Source organism: Mus caroli, unplaced genomic scaffold (assembly GCF_978045245.1).
Source record: "Mus caroli unplaced genomic scaffold, Mus_caroli_1 scaffold_8, whole genome shotgun sequence".
Classification (NCBI taxonomy): domain Eukaryota; kingdom Metazoa; phylum Chordata; class Mammalia; order Rodentia; family Muridae; genus Mus; species Mus caroli.
The window spans coordinates 101,556,752-101,578,637 of record NW_028227263.1 but is presented as its reverse complement, the minus strand read 5'-3'; the positions used below and the strand labels follow the sequence as shown (position 1 = coordinate 101,578,637).

General features: G+C 52.9%; 2 protein-coding genes across 2 annotated transcripts; one reads left to right on the top strand and one right to left on the bottom strand.

The window, feature by feature from the left end:
- Positions 1-666: 666 nt before the first annotated feature.
- LOC110298382 (galactoside 2-alpha-L-fucosyltransferase Sec1) lies at positions 667-17,089 on the bottom strand. Its single transcript, XM_021167595.3, has 3 exons — positions 17,026-17,089; positions 7,285-7,396; positions 667-2,489 (listed from the first exon to the last, which is right to left on the bottom strand). Exons 2-3 carry the CDS (start codon positions 7,379-7,381, stop codon positions 1,417-1,419), a joined length of 1,170 nt encoding a protein of 389 aa, XP_021023254.1. The 5' UTR covers positions 7,382-7,396; positions 17,026-17,089; the 3' UTR covers positions 667-1,416.
- Positions 7,997-17,655, top strand: Ntn5 (netrin 5). Its single transcript, XM_085842450.1, has 8 exons — positions 7,997-8,006; positions 8,751-8,840; positions 9,235-9,879; positions 14,135-14,323; positions 14,503-14,652; positions 14,961-15,014; positions 15,401-15,481; positions 17,048-17,655. Exons 1-8 carry the CDS (start codon positions 7,997-7,999, stop codon positions 17,464-17,466), a joined length of 1,638 nt encoding a protein of 545 aa, XP_085698576.1. The 3' UTR covers positions 17,467-17,655.
- The last annotated feature ends 4,231 nt before the right edge of the window (positions 17,656-21,886 follow it).

The window sequence follows — 21,886 nt, the reverse complement described above, 5'->3', positions numbered from 1 at the left end:
GTCACTTACACATAAGCCAAAGTTTTGGGGTCCTTCTTGGAAGAACCTGGCAGGCTCGAACAGCTTCCCAGTATAGCTAGGATCATACCCTGCCTGACTCAACCCAATATTCCCCCGTTATCATTTGATTTACACACTGATTGAAAGACAGGCTTCTAAGGTCAACAGGAAATTCACGTGTGTGTGGGGGGGGGGCTGTGTGTGTGTGTGTGTGTTGCTGAGAATGGAAGCCAAGGCCTCTGAGAGCTAAGCCGTACCTGGCCTGTCAGCCAGAGCACAAGAGGTGCTTGCTCCTTGTGTGTGTCTTTCATGTGGTGTGTGTTCCACCATATTTCCCCTTAGTGCCTGTGGGATGGGATGGGGTAAGGCCAATAGGGTACTCAGGACTACAGAACACTGCCTATCTTAGCAGTTGGTCTCCACTCTGCCATTATGTCCCCTTTAGTGTGTGTGTCTGTAGTCACCAGTTCTAATGTGTCATGGACCACCTCATCCTAGCCAGCTACAGCCACAGTGACCCTATTTCCACATCATCGAAGGAGTCTGAGAGGGGACACTATGGACAAGGCTGTGTCTGCCTGCTTACTTGGCTTCCCCTTCAACTCCCCTGCTAAGAGACTAGGGCGTCTTCAACCCACTCAAGAGCTGGGCAAATATTTGCTGGATGAATGTGGAATTTATTACCATTGGCAGATTACTAGCCCTTCCTAGGGCTTTACAAAGTAAAAGCCGTTTGTATCTTTGTTCAAGCAAGGCCAAGCAAACACGAAGCTGGGCAGGGCAGGGCGCCCTTCATCTCACACCTCCCACTGCCATCTGCTTGCCTCCTGCTAAAGAGCCTCTGTGTCCCACCATGCCTGATGAGACCAGAGCAGGGGACAATAACCAGGTCCCCAGCCAGGGCTGAGGTAGCTCAGAGGTTTTGTGCTCTAGGCGAGTGAGTGTGCTAGAAACGGCCTTCTACACCCTTTGGGTGGTATGAGGCAGCAGGTCGAGCAAGGCACAGACAGCAAGCCAGTGAGCAGAACCCCTCCACAGCCCCTGTATCAGCTCCTGCCTCCAGGTTCCTGCTGTGATTTTCCTCAGTGAAGGGCTGTGATGTGAAAGTGTAAGCTGTAAGCTGAAGTAGGCTCTTTGCTCCCCAACTTGTTTACTGTCATGGTGTTTTATCAGAGCCGTAGAAACCCTAGCTACACACTGGCCTCCATGAGACAGCACTCCAGATGCAGCGAATGGTAGGCCTACAGTGGCTAGCAGTGGGCAATGAGGAGCTCAAAGCACCCGCGTGTGCTGCTGCTCAGCTAAGCCCAGACTGTGCTCAGAGCACCAGGAAGGCAGTGAGGTGACATCACTGACCTGTGGTCACTCAGCTGCAAAGCATGGAAGACAGGACTGGAAACCCACTGAGCATGTGCACTACAGCAAGGTCCCCCAGTGCCTCTTGGGGGCTCTGGTTGAGGCATGGCCAGAGCCTACTGTGTTTGGCTGTCCCAGGTCAGCAGCGATGCCCACCCACTCGGGCAGGTAAGCTGCTTCTGGCTTGAAAACCGTGTGGAAGGGGGAGTTGGGCTGGGTAAAGTTAGCCAGGTAAACAGTGTCCCCACCCGTGAGGTAGGCAGCCCAGATCCCAAAGGTCCCCAGCGTGATGACGGTGTGGTTGCACTGCATGAGCAATGCAATGTCCTTGGCAGGCGATCCCTGAAGGCCATTGCCTGCAAAGGCCACGTCCCCTCGGGAGGCAGTGATGCTCTTCCGGCACCAGGCCATGTCATCACTGGTGACCACGAAGACTGGAGATGAATACCGTGCCCGGAACCTGTCTAGGGCCTTTTTCAGGTAACCCCGGTCAGCCACCACGCCCTTCCACACCTTGGGCATGACACGCACATAGTCCCCTCGGCGCACATGGACACCCACAAAGGTACTCGGCTGGCTCCCATTCACCCGCAGGCCACGCAGGAAGGCCTGGGCCTCCTCACGCACGTGGTCGTGCAGGGTGAACTCCTTCAGGATCTCTGGGCGCAGGTGGTGGTAGAAAGTCCAAGAGCACGGATATCCCGTGAAGCGCACATAGTGCCCCGGGATGTGGCGGTAACGCTCCTCCATCCAGTCGTTGAGGTGGTAATTCTGCCACGGGATCCTTTTGGCTGTGTCGCTGTGCAACACCGGGAGGCTGATCCTGAAGATGGGCGCTAGTGTGCTGTGCATGGACGCAGGGATGAAGGCAAGCCGTCCGTTCATCCGGGCCAGTGCAAACAGCGTGGCATATTCACCCATCTGGTTCCCCAGGCGGCCTTTGACTCTGATGGTGAACATGCCCTCCCGGGGCATGTGTCTTGGAGGGAAGACCACAAGGGATGTCGAGGCCCAGGGGGCAGGCACCAGACCTAGGCGCCGGTGGCAGTGGAAGATAGTAGACACCACGAAGATCACGAAGAAGAGGTAGAAGGTGGAGAGGGGTGGGCAGATGGCCCTGAGTCGCTGGAGCACTGTGAGAGAAGACAGGAGTCAGGAGGCATGGCAGGGTTGCGAGTCTCCTACCCAGCCCATGTAATAGTCCACTGAGCACATGGTGGAGGTCTGAGAACACAGCCACTCAAGAAGTGTTTCTGTCTGGCTCTGAGGCCAGCCCCCACCCTTTACTGGCAACATGATGGGTCTTACTGTACCTCTGAATCTTTCTGTCACCTGTTCAATGAGCATGACTAGTTACAATCACCAAAAATGACCAGTTAGCCACCTCTGACCTGATTGCAGCCATTCCCATGATCCTAACAGTTATTACTGGGAGGACATGAAAACCTGGTCTACTACAGCAGCCCCTCCCTAGTCACAGTTTGACCTTCTAGACTCCGGTTACTTTGGGGCAAGTTGGGCTTGAAAATATTAAGTGGAAATTTCCAGAAGTAAATAATGTATAAGTTCTAAGTTTTGTACCGAGGGTGATGAACTCTTTAACGTCAGTCACCCTTGATCCAGTGTGTCAGACTGTGTGCTCTGCATGCTTCGGTCACTGGGCTGTTATCCGGCCCATTGTGCTCAGGCTAGCAAGATGACTCAGCCAGCAGAGGCATTTCCAGGCAGGCCTCATGTCCTGAGCTCAATGCCTGGATGTCACAAAGCAGCAGGGGACAATCAGTTCCTGAAAGCTGACTTTCCCTCTGAGGAGGTTTGCAGCGCTATGCTCCAGTAACCCTTACCTTACTTTGTAATGGCTCCAAAGGGCAAGACTAATAATCACAGAGATTTCCCACATCGGGAAGGCTTTGTAAGAGGCTCCTTTAAATAGAGAAACTAACAGGGGCCGGGCAGTGGTGGCCTGCACCTTTAATATCAGCACTTGGGAGGCAGAAATAGGTGGATCTCTGTGAGTTTGAGGCCAGTCAATGAGAGTTCTAGGATGGCCAGAGAAACCCTGTCTCGAGAAAACACAAAGAAAACCAGAGAAACTAGCAGGACACGCTGGGTGCAGGGCGCTCACACCCATCCTCAGACCTCTTGTCTCAGCAGTGGCACAGTTACTTTGCTTGAGCTGTTTCTTTTTTTTTTTTTTTTTTTTGGTTTTTCGAGACAGGGTTTCTGTGTGTAGCCCTGGCTGTCCTGGAATTCACTCTGTAGACCAGGCTGGCCTCAAACTCAGAAATTCTCCTGTCTCTGCCTCCCAAGTTCTGGGATTAAAGGCATGCGCCACCACTGCCCGGCGACTCGAGCTGTTTCTTACTGTGCTGGATTTATGAGCTCTACAGGGATTTATGGAAACAGAAAAGTGTAGAGGCTGTGCACTATCTGTGGCTTCAGATGGCCACTGTGCGCCTGCAGTATACCCACACCAGTGGCTGCACTTCTAATATCCTCCCATCATGCCCAGCCCACAAGGAATGATTGCTTCTGCTACACCCCAGGTGCTAGTGAACGTGGGAGAACAAAAGAGAATTCTCCACTTGTGCACTACAGAGGCCGGAACAGGCTGTGGTTACACAGACCAGTCTTGCCATTGATTTTGCTTCCTATGGGCTCATGTTCATTGTTCAGCTCAATCTCTGTGCTTCAGTTTCTTCTTTTGTAAGATGAGACTGGCCATAGTACCCATGAGCATTGCATTCTCTCATTGTCTGTGTTATAACAGATTCAGGCTGCCCAGAGCTCCTGACTCTGCAGCTCTGGGTAGACCTGTGCCTGCCAAGAGCAGTCAAATATAGCAAGTGAGACAAGCACCTGCTTCTGGGCCAGGACTCGGGGGGGGTGGGCAGTGCCAACTTTTTGTTTCTGAAACACTCTATAATAAGAGGTAGGCCTTATCAGTTTGGCCTTTATGTGTAGGTCTGTGTTCAGCCTGTTTCCTGGTAATCACTTCACTGGGATAGAATTTGCATATCTAAGAATCCACCCATGCCAGTGTTCTCCTAGTCCCACCAGTGTGGCCTCTGGTGTGCTCAGAGCTGACTAATCTGCTTCATCCCAAAGATTGTTTGTCCACAGCCCTGGCTGTGTCCCCCCTGCTACCTTACTTGGCTAAACTGGTCTCGTCCCTGTGACTTGCCGAGTCACATGGTTAGTATGTGGAAGGGTACAGCATCCGGCCTGGCAACTCACGCTTGTCTTTGGCCCGTCTCTATGCTAGCTTGTACGTGTTGCTTTCACTTCCTGCCTGTGATGGATGCTGTGATGGATGCTTTCACTTCCTGCCTGTGATGGATGCTGTGATGGATGCTGCTGTCATAGCTCACGATGTGGATGCTTTTTGGTTCCCTTGAGCACCTGTCTGGGGTGGCACTGCTGGGTCAAATGTGGCTGGTTTCAGGAAGCAGCAGCAGGTGTTAAGAGTCCCATTTCTCCATCTGCTTTCCTTTGCTACTGACTGGCTGTGGTGGGCACCATGCAGTGGGCCCTCACTGAGGAGACCACGGTTTTAACCTGCAGGTTCTGCCTTGGCACTGCTGGGCTTGTGTGGACTCTGATATGCACAACTCATCTATGCGGTTAGTTTTTCTCATCAACATGACATAAGTTACCTGGGATCTTTCTGACAGAAAACACCTCCATCAGATAGCCTGTAGGGGAGTTTATGGGGGCATTTTCCTGATTAATTATTATGGGAGGTCCAACCTTACCATGGGCAGTGCCACCTCTGGGCAGGTGGCCCTAGGTTATAGAAGAGCAAACTACAGACAGCAAGCCACTAAACAGCACTGGCTCCATGGTCTTCGCTTCAGTCCCTGCCTCCAAATTCCTGCCGTGAACTCCTGTCCTGACTTCCATTTATGAAGGACTGTAAACTTCAGGCTGAAACAAATCCTTTCCTCCCCAGGTTGTTTTTGGTCCTGATGTTTATCACAGCAGCAGAAAAAAAGACTAGCGCACCACCCTAAGGACAAGGCAAACAACCGCTTCCTCTCTTTATGTATCCAGACTCCAGCTCTCTCAGGGCCCCACAAAGTCTTCAGGTGTCTGCTGAACCATACTGATATCTGCTCCACCGTACTGATATCTGCTGCACCATACTGATATCTGCTGCACCACACTGATATCTGCTCCGCCATACTGATACCTGCTTATTCTCTGTCCAAGCCTCAGTATTAGGCAGGCCCCCTCAGCTCCTGTATCCCAGGGCTTTATTATTAACCATTTCTGGAAGTCGGAACATTCTTGGAGTTTCAAAGGTCAGGCAGTTCTCACCACAGGACACAGCACAGCACACAGAAATACAATGCCTGCCAGCACTGCACTGCTTCACTTGCCACAAAGCAAATCCATCCTCCCCCACCCCAGCTCCTTTTTTTCTCATCCCATTTTCTTTCTCCTGACTCTCTACTCAACTCGAAGCGTATCGCCCAGCCCAGCCAGAGCACCAGGGAGCAGAGCTGGGCCAGAGAACCTGGGCAGAGACAAGAAAGGGCTCAAGATGGCTTTGGGAGAGGGAGTGGACCTTGGAACACTTCCTGGTAAAGGCAGCAGCTTTGGGAAGTGCCCTGTTGCTGCCATCTTGAGGTGAGGCCCAGCCTTCATCCAGCTATGCCGAGAGTGCCCTCTGGAGGCTGTTCCACAGCAAGGCCTGGAAGACTCAGTGGAGAGGCTGTGCTACCCACCTCCTTTGCCTGAGGCTGCAGACAGAGACCCTCTACCCGAGTTGTGGAGAGCAAACAGGCTTGAGCTCTCCCGAGGCCAGACCCTGTGAGGGTTAGGGTCTCGATACTTGGGGAGCTCCATAGCATCCCTGAATTGAGGACCAGCCACTTCCTGGAGGGCTTGGCTTCCCCACAGCAGATGCCTTCTGGGGGTCCCCCAGCCAGCTCAGGCACCCAGAGCAAAGTGAGGAGGAGAGCTTCCTCAGAGACAGCGTAGGGACTTACCACACTAGGCAGGCAGGATCCTGCAGCACCCAGACCTTCTCTGGATGTCTGACAGCCATCTGTCCTGCTCCACAGAGAGCCATTCGCAATTGTCTACAGAATTCCTGTCTTCCTGTCTTTCTGACTAGAAAGTGGCCTGACAGTGCCAAAGCTGGGGCAAACTGGGGAGGACTTGCTGGACCCACAAGTCCCATGTGTCACCCTATGGCTCACACAGCCCTTGCTGGGGACATGGGTCTCAGATGTGGGATCCGTTGGCCTGAGCCTTCTCTTAAAGCTTAGTCCTCCTGCATCTGTGGGTCTTGTAGCTCTCATTTGTCCTTGTCCCTGCTCCTCTAAGATCCCAGCCTCAAGGGTCACCTGGCAGTACAGAGGGATTTCTTACTCCCAGGGCACCAGGTCCCTGAGTCTTGTCCTGGGCCAGTTCTGCACACTGGCAAGACAGTAGCTATGAATGGGGTGGGTGCTCAGGAACAAACCACACATATTCTCGTCTTGCTCAGAGGGAAGCCACAACACTCAGATGTTCAGACACAAGTTGTGGAAGTGTTTCAGGCTAAAAGCCCTGGGGCCTTTATCTACCAGTGGCTGGCGGGGGGGGGGGGGGGAGCTGCCTTTGGCTTTTGCTACCTTCTTTTTCCTCCCCAAGTTCAGCCAGGCTGAAAGTCTTCTCCGCTGCGCTCCTTGCAGGCAGCACTGGCCTCTGGTTTCCCCTACAGCAGGTCTGAGGCTGGGAATTTTAGAGCTTGAAAGCAACTGTCCTTAACACCGAGTTAATGCACTTGGGGCAGGAGGCTGCAGGATGGGGAGGGGCTGGCTGGCTTGGGGTCAGCCAAAAGCAGGGGCTGGCAAGCTAAACTCCAGAGGTGCTGAGGCAAGTGGGAACAGGCCAGGACCCCAATCCTAGAACCCCCAGCTGTAGTCGTACCCCTACCTGCTTGAATCCTTCTAGGCCGGCTTGTTCGGGGCCACCAAGTTGCAAGCCTGCTGGGGGCGACAGTGCTCCTGTCCCACGCAGTCTCGGGTGGCATGGCTGGCAAGGGTCCCTGTGGGAAAGCGTGGCTGCTGTTGGCTAGGGTTTGGGTGGGCGGTAGTGTTGGATTCTGCGGGCTCTGCTTTCAGCTCCCGCCCAGAACCCCCACTAGCCTGGGCTGAGAACAGCCACTCTCCCTCCTCCCGAGAGCCCACCAAGTGCTGCTCCTACAGAAGAGTGTGGGATGACAGACTACAGGACACTCTTTTCTTCTCCAGGCAGGTTTGACCAATGGCTGGGCCCTAATAGCCAGGTAGGAGGTGCATGCTGAAGAGGGGCAGGCAGGCAGAGTCCCTTATGGATCCCACTGGCCCAGGGAGTTTGGATGGGCCTGCCACTGAGAGGTAGGAATGCTGTAGGCCCAGACGGGCAAGGGCTAGTTTCTGCCTAACCCCAAGAACACAGAGAACTCACAGCCTGGTACTTCACAGTGTTGAGAGCCAGAAGGTGGGACCTTGAAATTACCTAGCAAGAAACGTGTTTACATGAGAGGCTGGGGTGGGGGAGGCTATGGGTGGATAATGGCTCAGACTCCTGGGGGCAGGGACCAGGCCTATGGACTGGGCAAGGGAGGCACCCTGCCTGGGAAATGTCAGTGGAGCACAGGGCTCTGATGTCCGGAGGTAAGGGTACATGCAGGGGGCTCAGGAAAGTCCTAAGATCCCCAGTCCTATGCGGGGGGGGGGGGGGGGGGAGGGGGACGGGGGGTGCTTAAAGCCTTAGTCCTCTGGCTCCTAACACTCCCTGGGCTCTGGATTTCTGGTTTCTAAGTGCCTTGGCATCGGGCACACACCTTATGCCACCTCCTGCTTTTTTTTTCCTCCCATATCATCTACACCCCAGCATCGGCTCCCCCATCTGCTCCCGGGGGCCTGAGTGCTGTGGAGTGTGTAGGGATTTGGATCCAGGTCTGAGATTTGGGGTAGCAGGTGGGGCCACCTCCCAGCAAGTCCCAGAAATGTAAGTGCAGGGTCCCAACACCCTGGGCCCTAAAGGAAGGCCAGGCTCTGCCTTCTTCCCAGTGCCTGAGGGGTCTGCTCTCCAGCTCCCTCACCACCACCTTCCCGCAGCACTCTTCTCTGGCTACATGCCTGAGGGGAAAGGGTTAAGGTGGAGGGCTGCAGTAGGTGGCAGAGAGGCCAGGGGTTTTTTTTTTTGGTTTTTTTTTTGGCAATAATCCCCCTTCCGTGCCCTGGGTGTGGAGAACAAGGTTAGAACCCCATGTGGGAAAGGCTTCCACTCTGACCCACGTGGGCCAAGGCCTCTTCTTCTGATTTTCTGCCAGGCTGTAGTAGCTCTCCTCTCCCTCTTGAGCCTCCCCTGGGCTTTCATGCCTGTCTCTGAGCCTACCTGCTCTTCCCTCCCAGCCCCAGAGCCTCCTAGCTTCATGCCATCCAACTACCCAGCCGGACACCCGGTGCTCTGCCCTGCCCTGTCTAGCCTCCGGCTTTCCCCGGGTCTGTGTTGGACTCTGCTCCTCTTCTTTGTGGGCTTCCTCCCTCGGCCAGGCTCCTCCATCTCTTCCTTGACTCGCTCTCCTAGGTTTTCACATCTGTCGGTTCTGCTGGCTCCTCATCTCCCCTCACCCTCTCCCCAGGGCCTCTACCCCTCGACACTGATGGATAACTTTGGGGTGTTAAGCTCTGGATTAGTTCAGGCAAAATTCTCGATTTTGCTTGCGTTCTTTCCCTGTGGGTTATGTAAACAGTAATTCTCCCCAGATGGAACTATTTTCCTCGCTTCAAGGCAGCTGGGGAGGGGGCTCAGGCAGGACCGGGAGGAATGCAGGGTCTGCAGGAATCCTCAGCAAGGTGGACACCGACTGACCCCATCTGCCACCTCTGTCTACAGGTGCCGGCTCTACTGTGACCACGCCCATTACCCTCAGCCTCTTGCTCCTCCTTAGCCAGGCCACCTCAGACCCATGCTATGATCCAGGAGGGCGCCCTCGCTTTTGCCTCCCACCAGTGACCCAGTTGGTTGGCAAGGCAGCAGCCCCCTGCTCTCAGACCTGTGCTCTTCCTGCAGCCAGCCCTGGCCCTGCCTGCAACGGTAGTCTGACCCTGGATCTGGACGGCTCCTTCCTCTTGACATCTGTCACCCTGCGTTTCTGCACGGCAGGACCTCCAGCCCTGGTTCTTTCTGCTGCCTGGGCCACTGGGGGGCCCTGGAGGCCACTATGGCGTAGGCCTGCCTGGCCTGGGGCTCTGGGGGGCCCCAAGAAGGTAACCTTTCACTCCCCCCCAGGCCCCAAGACCAGGATAGTGGCCAGCTACCTCCGTGTGGAGTTCGGGGGCAAAGCAGGGCTGGTGACCACTGGAGTAAGAGGCCGCTGCCAGTGCCACGGCCACGCTGCCCGCTGTGCCACTCGGGCCCAGCCCCCACGCTGCCGCTGCCGCCACCATACCACTGGCCCAGGGTGTGAGAGCTGTCGCCCATCCCATCGAGACTGGCCCTGGCGACCTGCCACACCCCAGCACCCTCACCCGTGCTTGCGTAAGTCATGGGTCTTGCCCCCAATCCTTGACACTACTTGGCCCCCTGGGACAGCATGCCAACATGCATTGACCCCTTGTCCCAAAGCATGCGGAGTGTTCTCTTCCCTTCAGAAATGCTTTTCCTCCCTTGCTCTCACAGTGCTGTGCTCTGGTTCTCTTTCCTTGTTTGCCAAGCATGTCAGACACACAGACACACAGAGAAACACACACACACACACAGAGGAAACCCTCTGTCAGGGACTCCACCCACCAGATGTAACCAGTAGGCGCACTAAAGCAGTCCTGGGAAGATCATATCCCAGGGTCTGGTGTGGCACTGGGTTTGGGCAAGGGTGCAGGCAGACATACTTCCTGACTCCTGGGAGAGCCGGCACAGGCGATATTTAATCGTGGAACATTCTGATGGCCCACCAGCTGCCAGCCTACTGTCCTGTTGAGGAGACTGTAGCCATTATTCACTAACACAAAGCCACACTGTGTGACCTGCTATGACCATCTGCCTATCTCCCAGTGGGTGCTGCCATACTAGGTGAGCCTAAACACAACTAGGAGCAGCTTTAGCAGACAGCCTGGCTCAGTTTCCGCTCCTCTGCTCAGTTATGTGGTCTCAGGCAAGGGACCTGACCTCTCTGTACCTGTTTTCTCATCCTATAAAGTGGCTTAAGAACACTGTCCTTAAGGCTGCAGAGAACCAGGGAGCCAGAACCCTGGGGACAGGGCCCCTCCTCTGAGCGCCTCCATGAGTGACCTTCCCAGGTAGAAAGGAGCCTGGCAGGACGCAGAGCTGAGATGATTCTTAGGGACTTGTCTTCCTAGGTGCTGCCACCCCCAGAACACGCTCTGGCCTCTCTTCCTCCAGCCACACTGTCAGCTCCGTTGATTGTGACTGATATTTTTCCCTCTTGAAGAAAGAAAGTATTTCAGTAGAGCCCACAGCTAACAGACTTAATTGTAAAGGGACTTTGAATTTTAAAAGAGATTGGATGTTTTAAAAGGATTGAAAATTTAATATGTAAGAATTTGCAAAGACTGTAGACTTTTAAAGTTATTTAGATCTTGGGGATGAATAAGAAAGTAAGGGTGAGAGAATTCTGCCAATTTCTGAGCATATCTATCCCAATTATACATTCTGGAACTGGGGAAATAACCACAGCATGTGTTCAGGGACCTGCTGGGCCTACTGTGAGTCAGACATCAGTCAAAACTCCATTAATCACCTGCCCTCCATAAGCCCCTACTTTAACTGGAGGATCACAATGTTTCTTGGGATCTCCTGGAATCAGTGTCAACTCAGAACCAGTATCCAACAGACCCCCGGAAAGTCTGATTATTTCCTTTTCCCCAGTGTACAGTTACCCTTGTAAAAGGCCGTAGGTCCCTCTGGAGAAGAACTGGAGAAAGGCTAACAGCAAAACTTTTAGGTGTCTTATTGAGATCCTTCCTCAGGGGAACCTGGCCACCCCTTCATTCAAAGGGTTCTGGGTCTGCAAACTGGCTCAAGTCTGGAAATTGATTCACTGGCCAAGATTGCCTTTTGCCACGATCCAATTTAGCCTTTCTTTCATTTGAGAATTTTTCTGCTTATACAGATCAAACAGATATGAAACAAACTTCTGACACCTTTTTTAACTGTGCAAGCTTCCATATTAAACCTAGAATCTCCACTCAGAGGGCCCATGTCAATAAACTCAGCCTGCTCTAGTTTTATGTTCCTTCCACCATTATCCCACACCCTTAAAATCCCTTCCCACACATATTCCCCAGACTTCTGCCTGAACAAATTAGCAAACTCATTAAGCTCCTTAGTAGTGTAGCATCATGGACTACACTTTCTTCCTCCCCTCTAGGGGCCTGTTTTTCCTTGAGTCTGGCTATAGGTCTAGAAGAAACTATTGGTGGGCCTTGAGAAACATCAGTATTGTCTTGTCTGGCATTTTCTTCTGCGAAAGTCACTGTTGGTTTATCCGACTCTGGGGGATTAATTCCCTCATGTGGTGAAGACATTATTACTTCAAGGGATGGGGCTGAGGGTACTACTTCCTCAGGTGAGGCAAGCCCGTGAGAATCTGAAGATTCAAAATTCTCAGCTTCGACACATCCCCATCCCAAGTTATAGGAGCTCTGTCTGTGACCTTGGAAGGAGAGCTAAATACCTTCAGGCTCGTGGGCAATTAATCCACTGACAGACAGATGCAGACAGACACACACACTTCTCAGATTTCAGGGAAACCAGTGTCCCAGCCTTCTGCCCTCCACCACCCCAGGGACCAGCAGAGGAGACCCACGTACCCTGATGCTGGGGTAGGCTTCATACAGGGCTTGGGCAGGGGCTGGATGCTAGGGAGGCTGTATCCCTGAGTGTGACCCATGTTAAGAGGACAGTCCGCCCTGGGGATCTGGATGAGAGGCAGTGACACGTTCCTGTGGCTTTATAGAGGGGTGGCTTGACTGAGCTGCCTGTCAGGTTGTTTCAGAAGGGGAAGTGAGACAAAGCCATTACCATACTCTGGGTCAGAAAGGAGCTAAAGTCTGCATCTGCACAGAGGCACTGGAGTCACCCTGCCACTCAGAATCACCCAATCCCCTGGGAGACAGCAGAGAGCCTCCCTGGACAGGGAGCAACAGAGGCTCAGGGGAGGGACTCATTTTCTCAAGGACATACAGCTACCACTTACCACAAGACTCCTCTGCTCTGCTCCAGGCCAGGCTCTCAGCCTCTAAGTCACATCTTTTCTTAGCTTGACCAGGTCTTCGGCTTTAACTTCTCTTTGGAATTCCTGGTAGAAGTACCAGGCCTGTGGATGCTGGATGAGCTCTCAATTTATGTGGGTGGGGTTTTGTTGTTTGTTTTAGGGTTTTCTTTTCTTTTTCACAATGTCACCATGCAGTTTTCACAGCCTGGAACTATGTAGACCTGGCTGGCCTTGAACTCATGGAGATCCACCTGCCTTTGCCTCCTGAGTGCTGGGATTAAAAGTGTGCCCACCATGCCCAGCAGGTTATGCGGTTTAAGAACTCTCCAGGCTTTCCTGTCCATCAGTACTCAGGGGGCAGAAGCAAGATCAGAAGTTCTAGGTTGGTCGGGGCTTCATGAGGGAGGAGCTCTCCCCTGAGCTGGTTCTCTCCCACCAGACAGACAGGTACACCAGGTTTCCTAGTGTTTCTGATAAGCAGGGGGGGTGGGAGGCACAGAGGTCCTTGTGCTCACAGACGAGCACTGGGGGAGCCAGGAATAGGGGTTGTCTCTTCACAAGAAGAGATGTGTCACCTGTTTCCCACCCAGAAGGTTGGGAATGGACATGGTTAATACCTGGTGGCCTTTGCATCACCCCGGATCCTCCCCAGCACCCTCACCTCGGGGTTGTTTCCTTAGTTAAATCTTTGCGAAAGATTTCACTTGTGCTTTACAAAGGGGTTTTCATGTCTTAAGCTGCTTTGCACACAGGACTGGGTTCCCTGTCACCAGGACACTTCACCACATTGTGCTGTGCCTAATTAACTATGCCTAAAATAAACTACTCGGGTCAGACTCTCAGTGCGAACCAACACCAGCTACCGAGTCATGTTGAAAAGAACTATCTTCTTACTGCCCATGGGTTGTTACCCAGCTGGCCGTGGTGGTCAAAGAGACCCCTGCAGTGGGGTTAGACAGTTACTGCCTTCAGGAATCTGAAAGATGCTCTCAGAAAAAGGCACATGTTTAACAAGCCTGTGGGCCCTGTGGAAGCTCACGGGGTTGCTGACCCAGCTCAGATGTTGCTTCTGGCTCTCTCGGGGGAGCACTGCCTTGGGCAGGTGACTTCACCTCTCTGTCTCATTCCCCCAACTACTATGGATGGGGGTGGGGATGTCCTGGATGACACACACTTGGGCCATGGTGCCTAGTGCATCGGAGCACTATAGGCCTAGCACATGCTCTGGCCTAAGTGTTTTTCTCAATCTCCCTGGACATAAACACAGCAAACGCCACCCCACAGTCTATAGAAGTACACAGCTATAGGATAGAGTGGGATTGACCCAACCCAGCCCATTCGTTCAGCACTATAACCTCCCAGGAGGGTCACAGGTTAACTGGTGACCCTTGGGATACCACCATTTATCGTGAGAATTAAGGTATCCTGGGAATGAGTCTCTAAAACCATAGAGCTGCGTTCTTTCCTGAGAACGGGAGGGTAGGAAGAAAGCTGAGGATGGGGGACGGATCTGGCCCTCATGTGCCCGGGTGACAGTTTCTGACCTCATCTTGTTCCTAGCCTGTTCCTGCAATCAGCATGCCCGCCGCTGCCGATTCAACTCCGAGCTATTCAGGTTGTCAGGTGGCCGTAGTGGGGGTGTGTGTGAGCGGTGCCGCCACCACACAGCTGGGCGGCACTGTCACTACTGCCAGCCAGGGTTCTGGAGGGACCCGAGCCAGCCCATCACTAGTCACAAGGCATGCAGGGGTGAGTGTGGCCTGAAGCCAAGCTGAAGGGGAAAGGACAGAGCTAGGATCTGTAATGGCAGGTACGGAGGTGGTTGTGAAGGAGGCAGCTAGAGTTTAGATTGTCGGGTTTGGGGACCAGGACGTGGATTTTGTGGGGAACCTATTGGCCCCGAGTAACTCTTGTGTTTTGTCACGAAGCCTGCCAGTGCCACCCAATTGGAGCAACGGGCGGGATGTGCAACCAGACCAGTGGCCAGTGTTCCTGCAAGTTAGGGGTCACAGGCCTGACATGCAATCGCTGTGGTCCTGGCTACCAGCAGAGCCGCTCACCCAGGATGCCCTGCCAACGTGAGTCCTATGGCACATGAAGCCGTAAGTCCTGAACTCAGGTAGGGGGAGATGGCATCCAGGTCTCTGGGGACAACTGCAGTGTGTGGCTTTGGCTTGATGAACCCTGAATCTTCTGAGACTCCGGGTGGGAAACTACAGACTCTTCAATCCTGGAAAGAAGGCCAAGGTTTTGGACCCCTGTTCTGACACGGGAAGGGGTGGGTCCTGGTGAGGGGACAGGATGGTTGTACTCTGGAGAGTCACATGACTGGATTCCTCCTGCTGATTTCTAGAGTTTACCTTGCATTTCTCCTCTGGTCTGACAGGAATTCCAGAGGCAACAACTACCCCTGCTACTACCCCTGTTGCATCTCAATCAGGTAAGAGGCTGGCACAGACATTCCCAGCAGCAAAGGGGGTCTGGGATGGGATGGCCGGGTCCAGAGGGCACCCAGCCTATCTTTGTTGGGTTTTGGTTTGTTTTGTTATGTTTCATTATTTTGTTTGTTTGTTTTGGGTTTTTTTGAGACAGGATTTTTCCGGGTAGCCCTGGTGGAACTTGGTCTGTAGACCAGGTTGGCCTTGAACTCAGAGAGTGGCCTGCCTTTGCCTCCCAAGTGCTGGGATCAAAGGTGTGTGCCACCATGACTGGGCTCCAGCCCTTCTTGAGGGTGCAGACAGTCCAGCTGTTTGTGGAAATGGGGAGGGGAGATAGGCTGTGGTCCAGGCCACAGAAGCCCACTGCAAAGAGGATGACCCTCTCCAGACCCACAGTGTCAAGGCTATTGCAATGTCTCCGTCAGCAGTGTGCACATGAGCCTTCAGAGATACTGTCAGCAGGATTATGGTAAGTGAGAGAGGAAAACAGGCCTGCCTTCTCCCCATCCTTCCACTTCCTTATTATAAATGGGAAAGGATGTTAGACCCTGAAGGACTGGTCTTCACCAGACAATGTTATCTGAGACAGAACAGCAGACAATGGTGGGAGACAGTGGGAGGAATCCCTGTTTCCTGTATCTCCTGGTCCCCCATACTCTCACACTTGCTGTGCATCCTGTCCTTGAGCCTGACCTCTCTGAGAGCTGGAAGGAATGGAGGGATGGAGATGAAGAGACGGCCCTGTCATATGCCTCCAGTCTCAGATCTGAGCCTTCGCCCCCCTCCCCACCCGTGCACAGCAGCGCCCAATCCTGAGGCCCATGAGCTCAGCTCTCAGATACTCAGGGGTTGGGCCTAGCCAGAAAAGGACGAACCACTCCTGGTCACCGCTTTCTGTCCCAGAGCACAGGCTGCTTTGCCCTCAGGATCAACTGACTTCAGAGTCACCCGTCTTTGAGGTGGGGCTTCTCCTGCTCACAGATCTGCCTTGCTAGCCAGCAACTAGCCCCGAGGTCTTCCTGGCCCTCACCACCACAGCACTGATTCACAGTAGCATGACATCAGTCAAGTCTCATGCCTTCCCACTCAATTCATTCTTTGGACAGCCAGTTTACCCCAGAGCCTTTCTGACAAGGCCCACCTCTCTGGAGGCCCCCACTCCTGGGAACAGGCTCACTGTGTAACACTAATGCTCTGGGCTTAGCTTAACATGCTGGTGCAGGCTCAGAACCTCCAGTTGTCAGGGGGCTGAGGCAGAGGGACACCAGTGACTTCTGGGTTGACTTAGGCTACAGAGTAAGTTCTAGACCAGCACCAACATTTTAGTGAGACCCTGGAATCTTGAGGCTACTGTTAATAGGAACATGACTCCAGGAGTCCCAGCCAGCATTATCTGATGGCCTTAGGATGCTCTCCCGGACTGATCTCTGGTGAGCATCCCTCTGGACCTCTGCCTCCCTCACCCTTCTTAATTTACTGCAACCCTAAAAACCCTGCTTCACATACTCTTCTGATCCCATCTTTAGGCACGCACACACACACACCCAATTTCCCACTCTCCACCCCCATGTCCTGCAACTCACATGGCCCTTACAACCACGATCTTGAATTTCGCCCCTCCCCCACTTCACATTCTACCAGCGTCCACCATCCCAAACCACAACATAACTTCTTCCCAACTTTAATCCTGGCCTCCCTTTAGACCAGTGGTTCTCAACCTTCCAAATGTAGTTCCTCCTGCTGTGGTGACCCTTCAACCATAAAATTATTCTCGTTGCTACTTTATAACTGTAATGTTGCTACTGTTATGAATTGCAAACGAATTGCAACGTAAATATCTTTTTCCCAATGGTCCAAGGAGACCACTGTGAAAAAGATCCGTAGTCCCACAATGGGGTCACGACCCGCAAGCTGAGAACCACCAATCTAGGCCCTTGCCTGACCCTTCCCACCGCCACGTGACGGTGCCATCTCCATCAGGCCTGCCCTCCTCGGGGCCAGCCTCCCACTTGCCTGAGGTGGTGTCTTCCCTCAGTTCTGCACGCCCAGGTTGCAGAGTCCGCACAGGTTTCAGCGTCCTCGTCGTCGTCGTCGCAGCCGTCTGAGGCGGTGGGCCCTGAGTGGTGGCGGCTAGCCGTGCACGTGCTGGCTGTGTTCAAACAGCGTGCGTGGCCCGTGCGCCGCGGCGGCCAGGAGGCCTGGGTGCCCCGTGCTGACCTGACCTGCGGCTGCCTGCGCCTGCGCCCTGGCGCTGACTACCTCCTGCTGGGCCGTGCTGCGCAGACCCACGACGACAACTATGACCCTACGCGCCTCATCCTGAACCGCCACGGCCTCGCGCTGCCCTGGAGGCCACGATGGGCCCGGCCGCTGCGGCGGCTGCAACAGAAGGAGCGCGGTGGTGCCTGCCGAGGCCTGCTGCCACCCACACGGAGCCCGGGGCCCAGGAACTAAAGTGAGCGATTAATGTAAGGTGTGAGTCCCCAGAGCCAATCAGAAGCTTCAGCGCCCGTGACGCCACTCCGCATGTGACGTTGCCTACGTTGGGACCGGAAGTGACTGCTTGGACCTGTGAGCCTTATAGGTTATTTGTCACAATAAAGGCTCATGTCTTGTGGAATTGTGTCTACAGATCACCACCCCGCCAATCCGGGTGTGTTAGGAGAGTCTTTCCAAAGCAACCGAAAAGGCCTTGATACACCAAGCTTAAATTCTAAATAAATTACCTGGGAGAGAGTGGCCAGTGTACTTGGAAGTGAAAGGACTCCCATGGAGTCACTGGGTTCTAGTAAGATTTGTGTTGCTTGATGATTAGCCAAAAGACAATAGACTAGGTATGGCTGGAAAAGGCAAGAAATTTGACAAAGGTGCCCAGTAGTCTCAGATCCAGAAAGTTTGGCGTTTAGATATTTTATTATTCTGATGGAGGAGGGGGAGGCTTCGACGACTATCATCTAATCTTGAAATATAGTCTAGATAGAGCCATGGTGGCCCAGTTCTCAGCACGTAGGAGGTGGGGGATCGGAAGTCCAGGGATTATTTAACAAGTGCAGTTTGAAGCTGAAACCTATTAATCGACATTAAGGCTTTGGAACAGGCCTGGCCCAGAGCAAGGACCCTATGAGTTTCCTGTTACTATTTGAATACCCAGAGGCCTCCCTTCCTCTGTGAGCACGCTGATGGGGAAGATCTTGCTAGGATACAGAGGTAGTGGGTGTTGAGGGCAGGGGGAGAGGGTTAAGGAAGTTCACAGGGGTTGTGGGAACCACCCAAGCTGCGGGAGCTCCTCCCACCCAAGAGCCTGCGTGTAGAAGATGAAAGCCCAGAGCAGAGAGAGCTTTATATGTTCCTTGTGACTCAAACTTTGTTTCTAGCAGCCGAAGCAAATTGGTGTGAAATCCACATCCGTACCACTTGCCGACCAGGCCCTTCCCTTCCCTTCCCTTCCCTCCCTCCAGATGTCAGCCCTGCCTGTCCCTGCACAGTAATGGGGGTGGCACAGGTGGCCACCAGACCTCAGAGAAGACAAATTCTGTTCACCTCACCAGCTAGACAAATGACTTCATGGTGTGTGTGGGGGGCGGGGGGTGGGGGTGATCTCCTGAAGTCTGTATTTGTTCCAGTAGGAATTTGCCCACAAGGAAGGGGCAAGAAAGGCAACTCCAGATGAAGTGAAAGGATTCTGGAAAGATCCAGAAACAGGCTGGACTGGAGCTCAACTCGGAGCGTGCTTGCTTAGTGTGCATGTGGCTCTGGGTTTGGTCCCCCACAAGCCCACTGTAAACTAGGTATAGTGGTAAATGCCTATCAGCCCAGCATTGAAGAGCTACAAAGCAGGAGGACCAGAAGTTCATTTTTAGCTACATAATGAGTTAGAGGCTAGCCTGGGCTACCAGAGATCCTATCTCAAAAATAACAGCAAAAGTTCAGAGGTTAAAGGCCTGGTGTAGCAGAGAGATTCAAGCAAGGTCTGTTTTACTCCTGTAATCTCAGCACTTGGAAGGCTGGAGCAGAAAAGGCTGCAGTTGGAGCTGGAGGCTAGCCTGCACTATACAGGGAAACCTTGTCTCAAAACACTATTTTTCACTGTACTATATGGCTTAAGAAAACAAACACTTGGGCCGGGGAGATGGTTCAGTGATTAAGAGCACCGACTGCTCTTCCAGAGGTCCTGAGTTCAATTCCCAGCAACCACATGGTGGCTCACAAGCATCTGTAATGGGATCCAATGCCCTCTTCTGGTGTGTCTGAAGACAGTTACAGTGTATTCATAGAAAACAAACAAATAAACCTTAAAAAAACAACAACAACAACAACAAAAAGACAGAAGCCTGTGAAGACAGAGGCAGATACTGGAATTAGATGGCCACAAGCCAGGAGTCACGGGTGTCCCCAAATCTGGAAGAGGCAGGATAACCCTTACTAACACCATAGTGTGGTTCTACCAACACCCTGGTTTTCAATTTTAAATTCTAGAATGTGGCCGGGCATGGTGGCGCACGCCTTTAATCCCAGCACTCGGGAGGCAGAGGCAGGCGGATTTCTGAGTTCGAGGCCAGCCTGGTCTACAAAGTGAGTGCCAGGACAGCCAGGGCTACACAGAGAAACCCTGTCTCGAAAAACCAAAAAAAAAAAAAAAAAAAAAAAAAAATTCTAGAATGTGAAGTGGCCCACCCCTTTAATCTCAGTACCCCAGAGACGGAGGCAAGCAATCTCTGACTTTTAGGTTTTGTTTTTGTTTTGTTTGTTTTGTCTTGTTTGTTTTGTTTCCAAGACAGGGTTTCTCTGTTTAGCCCTGGCTGTCCCAGAACTCACTCTGTAGACCAGGCTGGCCTCGAACTCAGAGATTATGCTGGCAGTGGTAGCGCACGCCTTTAATCCCAGCGCTTTGAAGGCAGAGGCAGGCAGATCTCTGAGTTCGAGGCCAGCCTGGTCTACAGAGTGAGTTCCAGGACAGCCAGGGCTACACAGAGACACCCTGTCTCGAAAAAAAAAAAAAAAAAACCTAAAAACCAACAACCCAAAACCCAGAGATTGTTTGTTTTCTATGAATACACTGTAGCTGTCTTCAGACACACCAGAAGAGGGCATTGGATCCCATTACAGATGATTGTGAGCTACCATGTGGTTGCTGGGAATTGAACTCAGGACCTCTGGGAGAGCAGTCAGTGCTCTTACCCACTGAGCCATCTATCCCTCTCACCCTCACCCCCATCCCTCCACCCTCACCCCCACCCCCGGCTTCTGTCTTGAATCTTCCTGTCTTGGCTGTCAAGGGTAGTCATTCTTTGATGGAGACCCATCCTAACAATGAAGAGTGACTTCATCTTAAAGGATACCTCAGCATGGTGGTGCAGGATTGTCATCTCATCTACTCGGAGCACGGAGGATAGAAACTTCAAGGCTTCCCTGAACTAGAATGAGATCAAGTTCTGTCTAACTTACACAGTGAGAATCTGCCAAAAGGAAAAGGTACAAGAGGTCTGGTGATGTGCCTACTCTCTAGACTGCTAATCTAGCATTTCCCGGTCAGGGCCTGGGGGCCTGGCTTGGCAGTGGAGCACATGCCTAGAGTCCCCCAGTAAGGGGTGGGGGCGTGGCTCAGCTATAGATTGTTTGCCTGGCGTATATAAAGCCTTGGGTTCATCCTCAATGATGGGGGAAACCAAACACCTTAACCATGCAAGCTAAGACCTCGTTGTCAAATAAAGCCCACCCCTGGGTTCCAGGGGATGTCTTGTTTTAGGAGCAGAGTGGACACTAGTCAGTCCCCTACAGAAGGTGCTGCTCCTTCTGACCCCTAACTGTACCTGTGGAACCCCACACACTGAGCAGCTGAGAGCAGCTGAGAGAAGCCCACACAGCTGGATCTCTCTGTCAGTGCCCTGGGCTCCCTCCCTCTTCCCTGCTGCTCCCTGTACTCCTTTCCTGTGCTGCCTTGCTTTTGGAGACATGATGGTCTCCAACATGAGCTTCTCCAACTCATCACATCTGCCTGCCTGCCTGCCTCCCTCTGTCCTAGGTGCTCTCCTCAAGTCATTTGGTCTGTGACTAGGCCCTCTCCTCTGCCTGGGCTTCTGTCCTCCTGTCTTGCTCTGTGCAGGAGAGACTCTATATATGGGGTCCCTTCTGTGAGGCTCCAGGTCGCCTTCTCTGTTCTTTTATACTTGCTGTCTGTGTATCTTTGGATCTCTGTCTGCCCTCCATTTCTGGCCTAAATGATCTTTCTCTCTCTATTCTGTGCCTTGGTATCTCCCGATGTGTCTCTGTATCTGCATTCATTCCACTCCGTCTTCATCCTTCTTGCTGGCCCACCGGGCTCCTCTAATCCCATGGGTGGGTCTCCTTGTGTTTATCTCTACTGTATTTCTTGGTGGTTGCCTCTCTCCACCTCTCTGTCCTTCTGTGACTTATTCATTTTTTTTTTTTTTTCTGTGAGCTGTTAGTTGTTTTGTTCAGACAAGGTCTTACAGTGTAGCACAGGATGGCTTCCAATCAGCCTCCTGCATGCAGGGATGGGAAGTGAGAACCACCATGCTCCCTCTATGTAGTTATGCCTTTGTCTCTTTTCCTATGACCCAACATCATGCTTTTTAGTCTCTATCTCTCTTTCCTTTCTGCATAGCATCTTGCTCGCTTGTCTCTAAGCACTCTCTCTGTGTCTCTGTAATGTGTCTCTTTATTTGTCTCTCCTTCTTGCCCAGCCCTGACCATAAAGTCTCCCTGTGTCTATTTTTGTCTTTCCCTGCTACTTGACATCTTGCTCCCCCCTGGCCCCCTTTCAGGGCACCCTGTCCCTCCTTTCCAGCATCAGCTCACCTCCAGCCTTCTCACCCTCCAGTCCCCCAAGCCTCTGCCTCCCCGTCCTGACCAG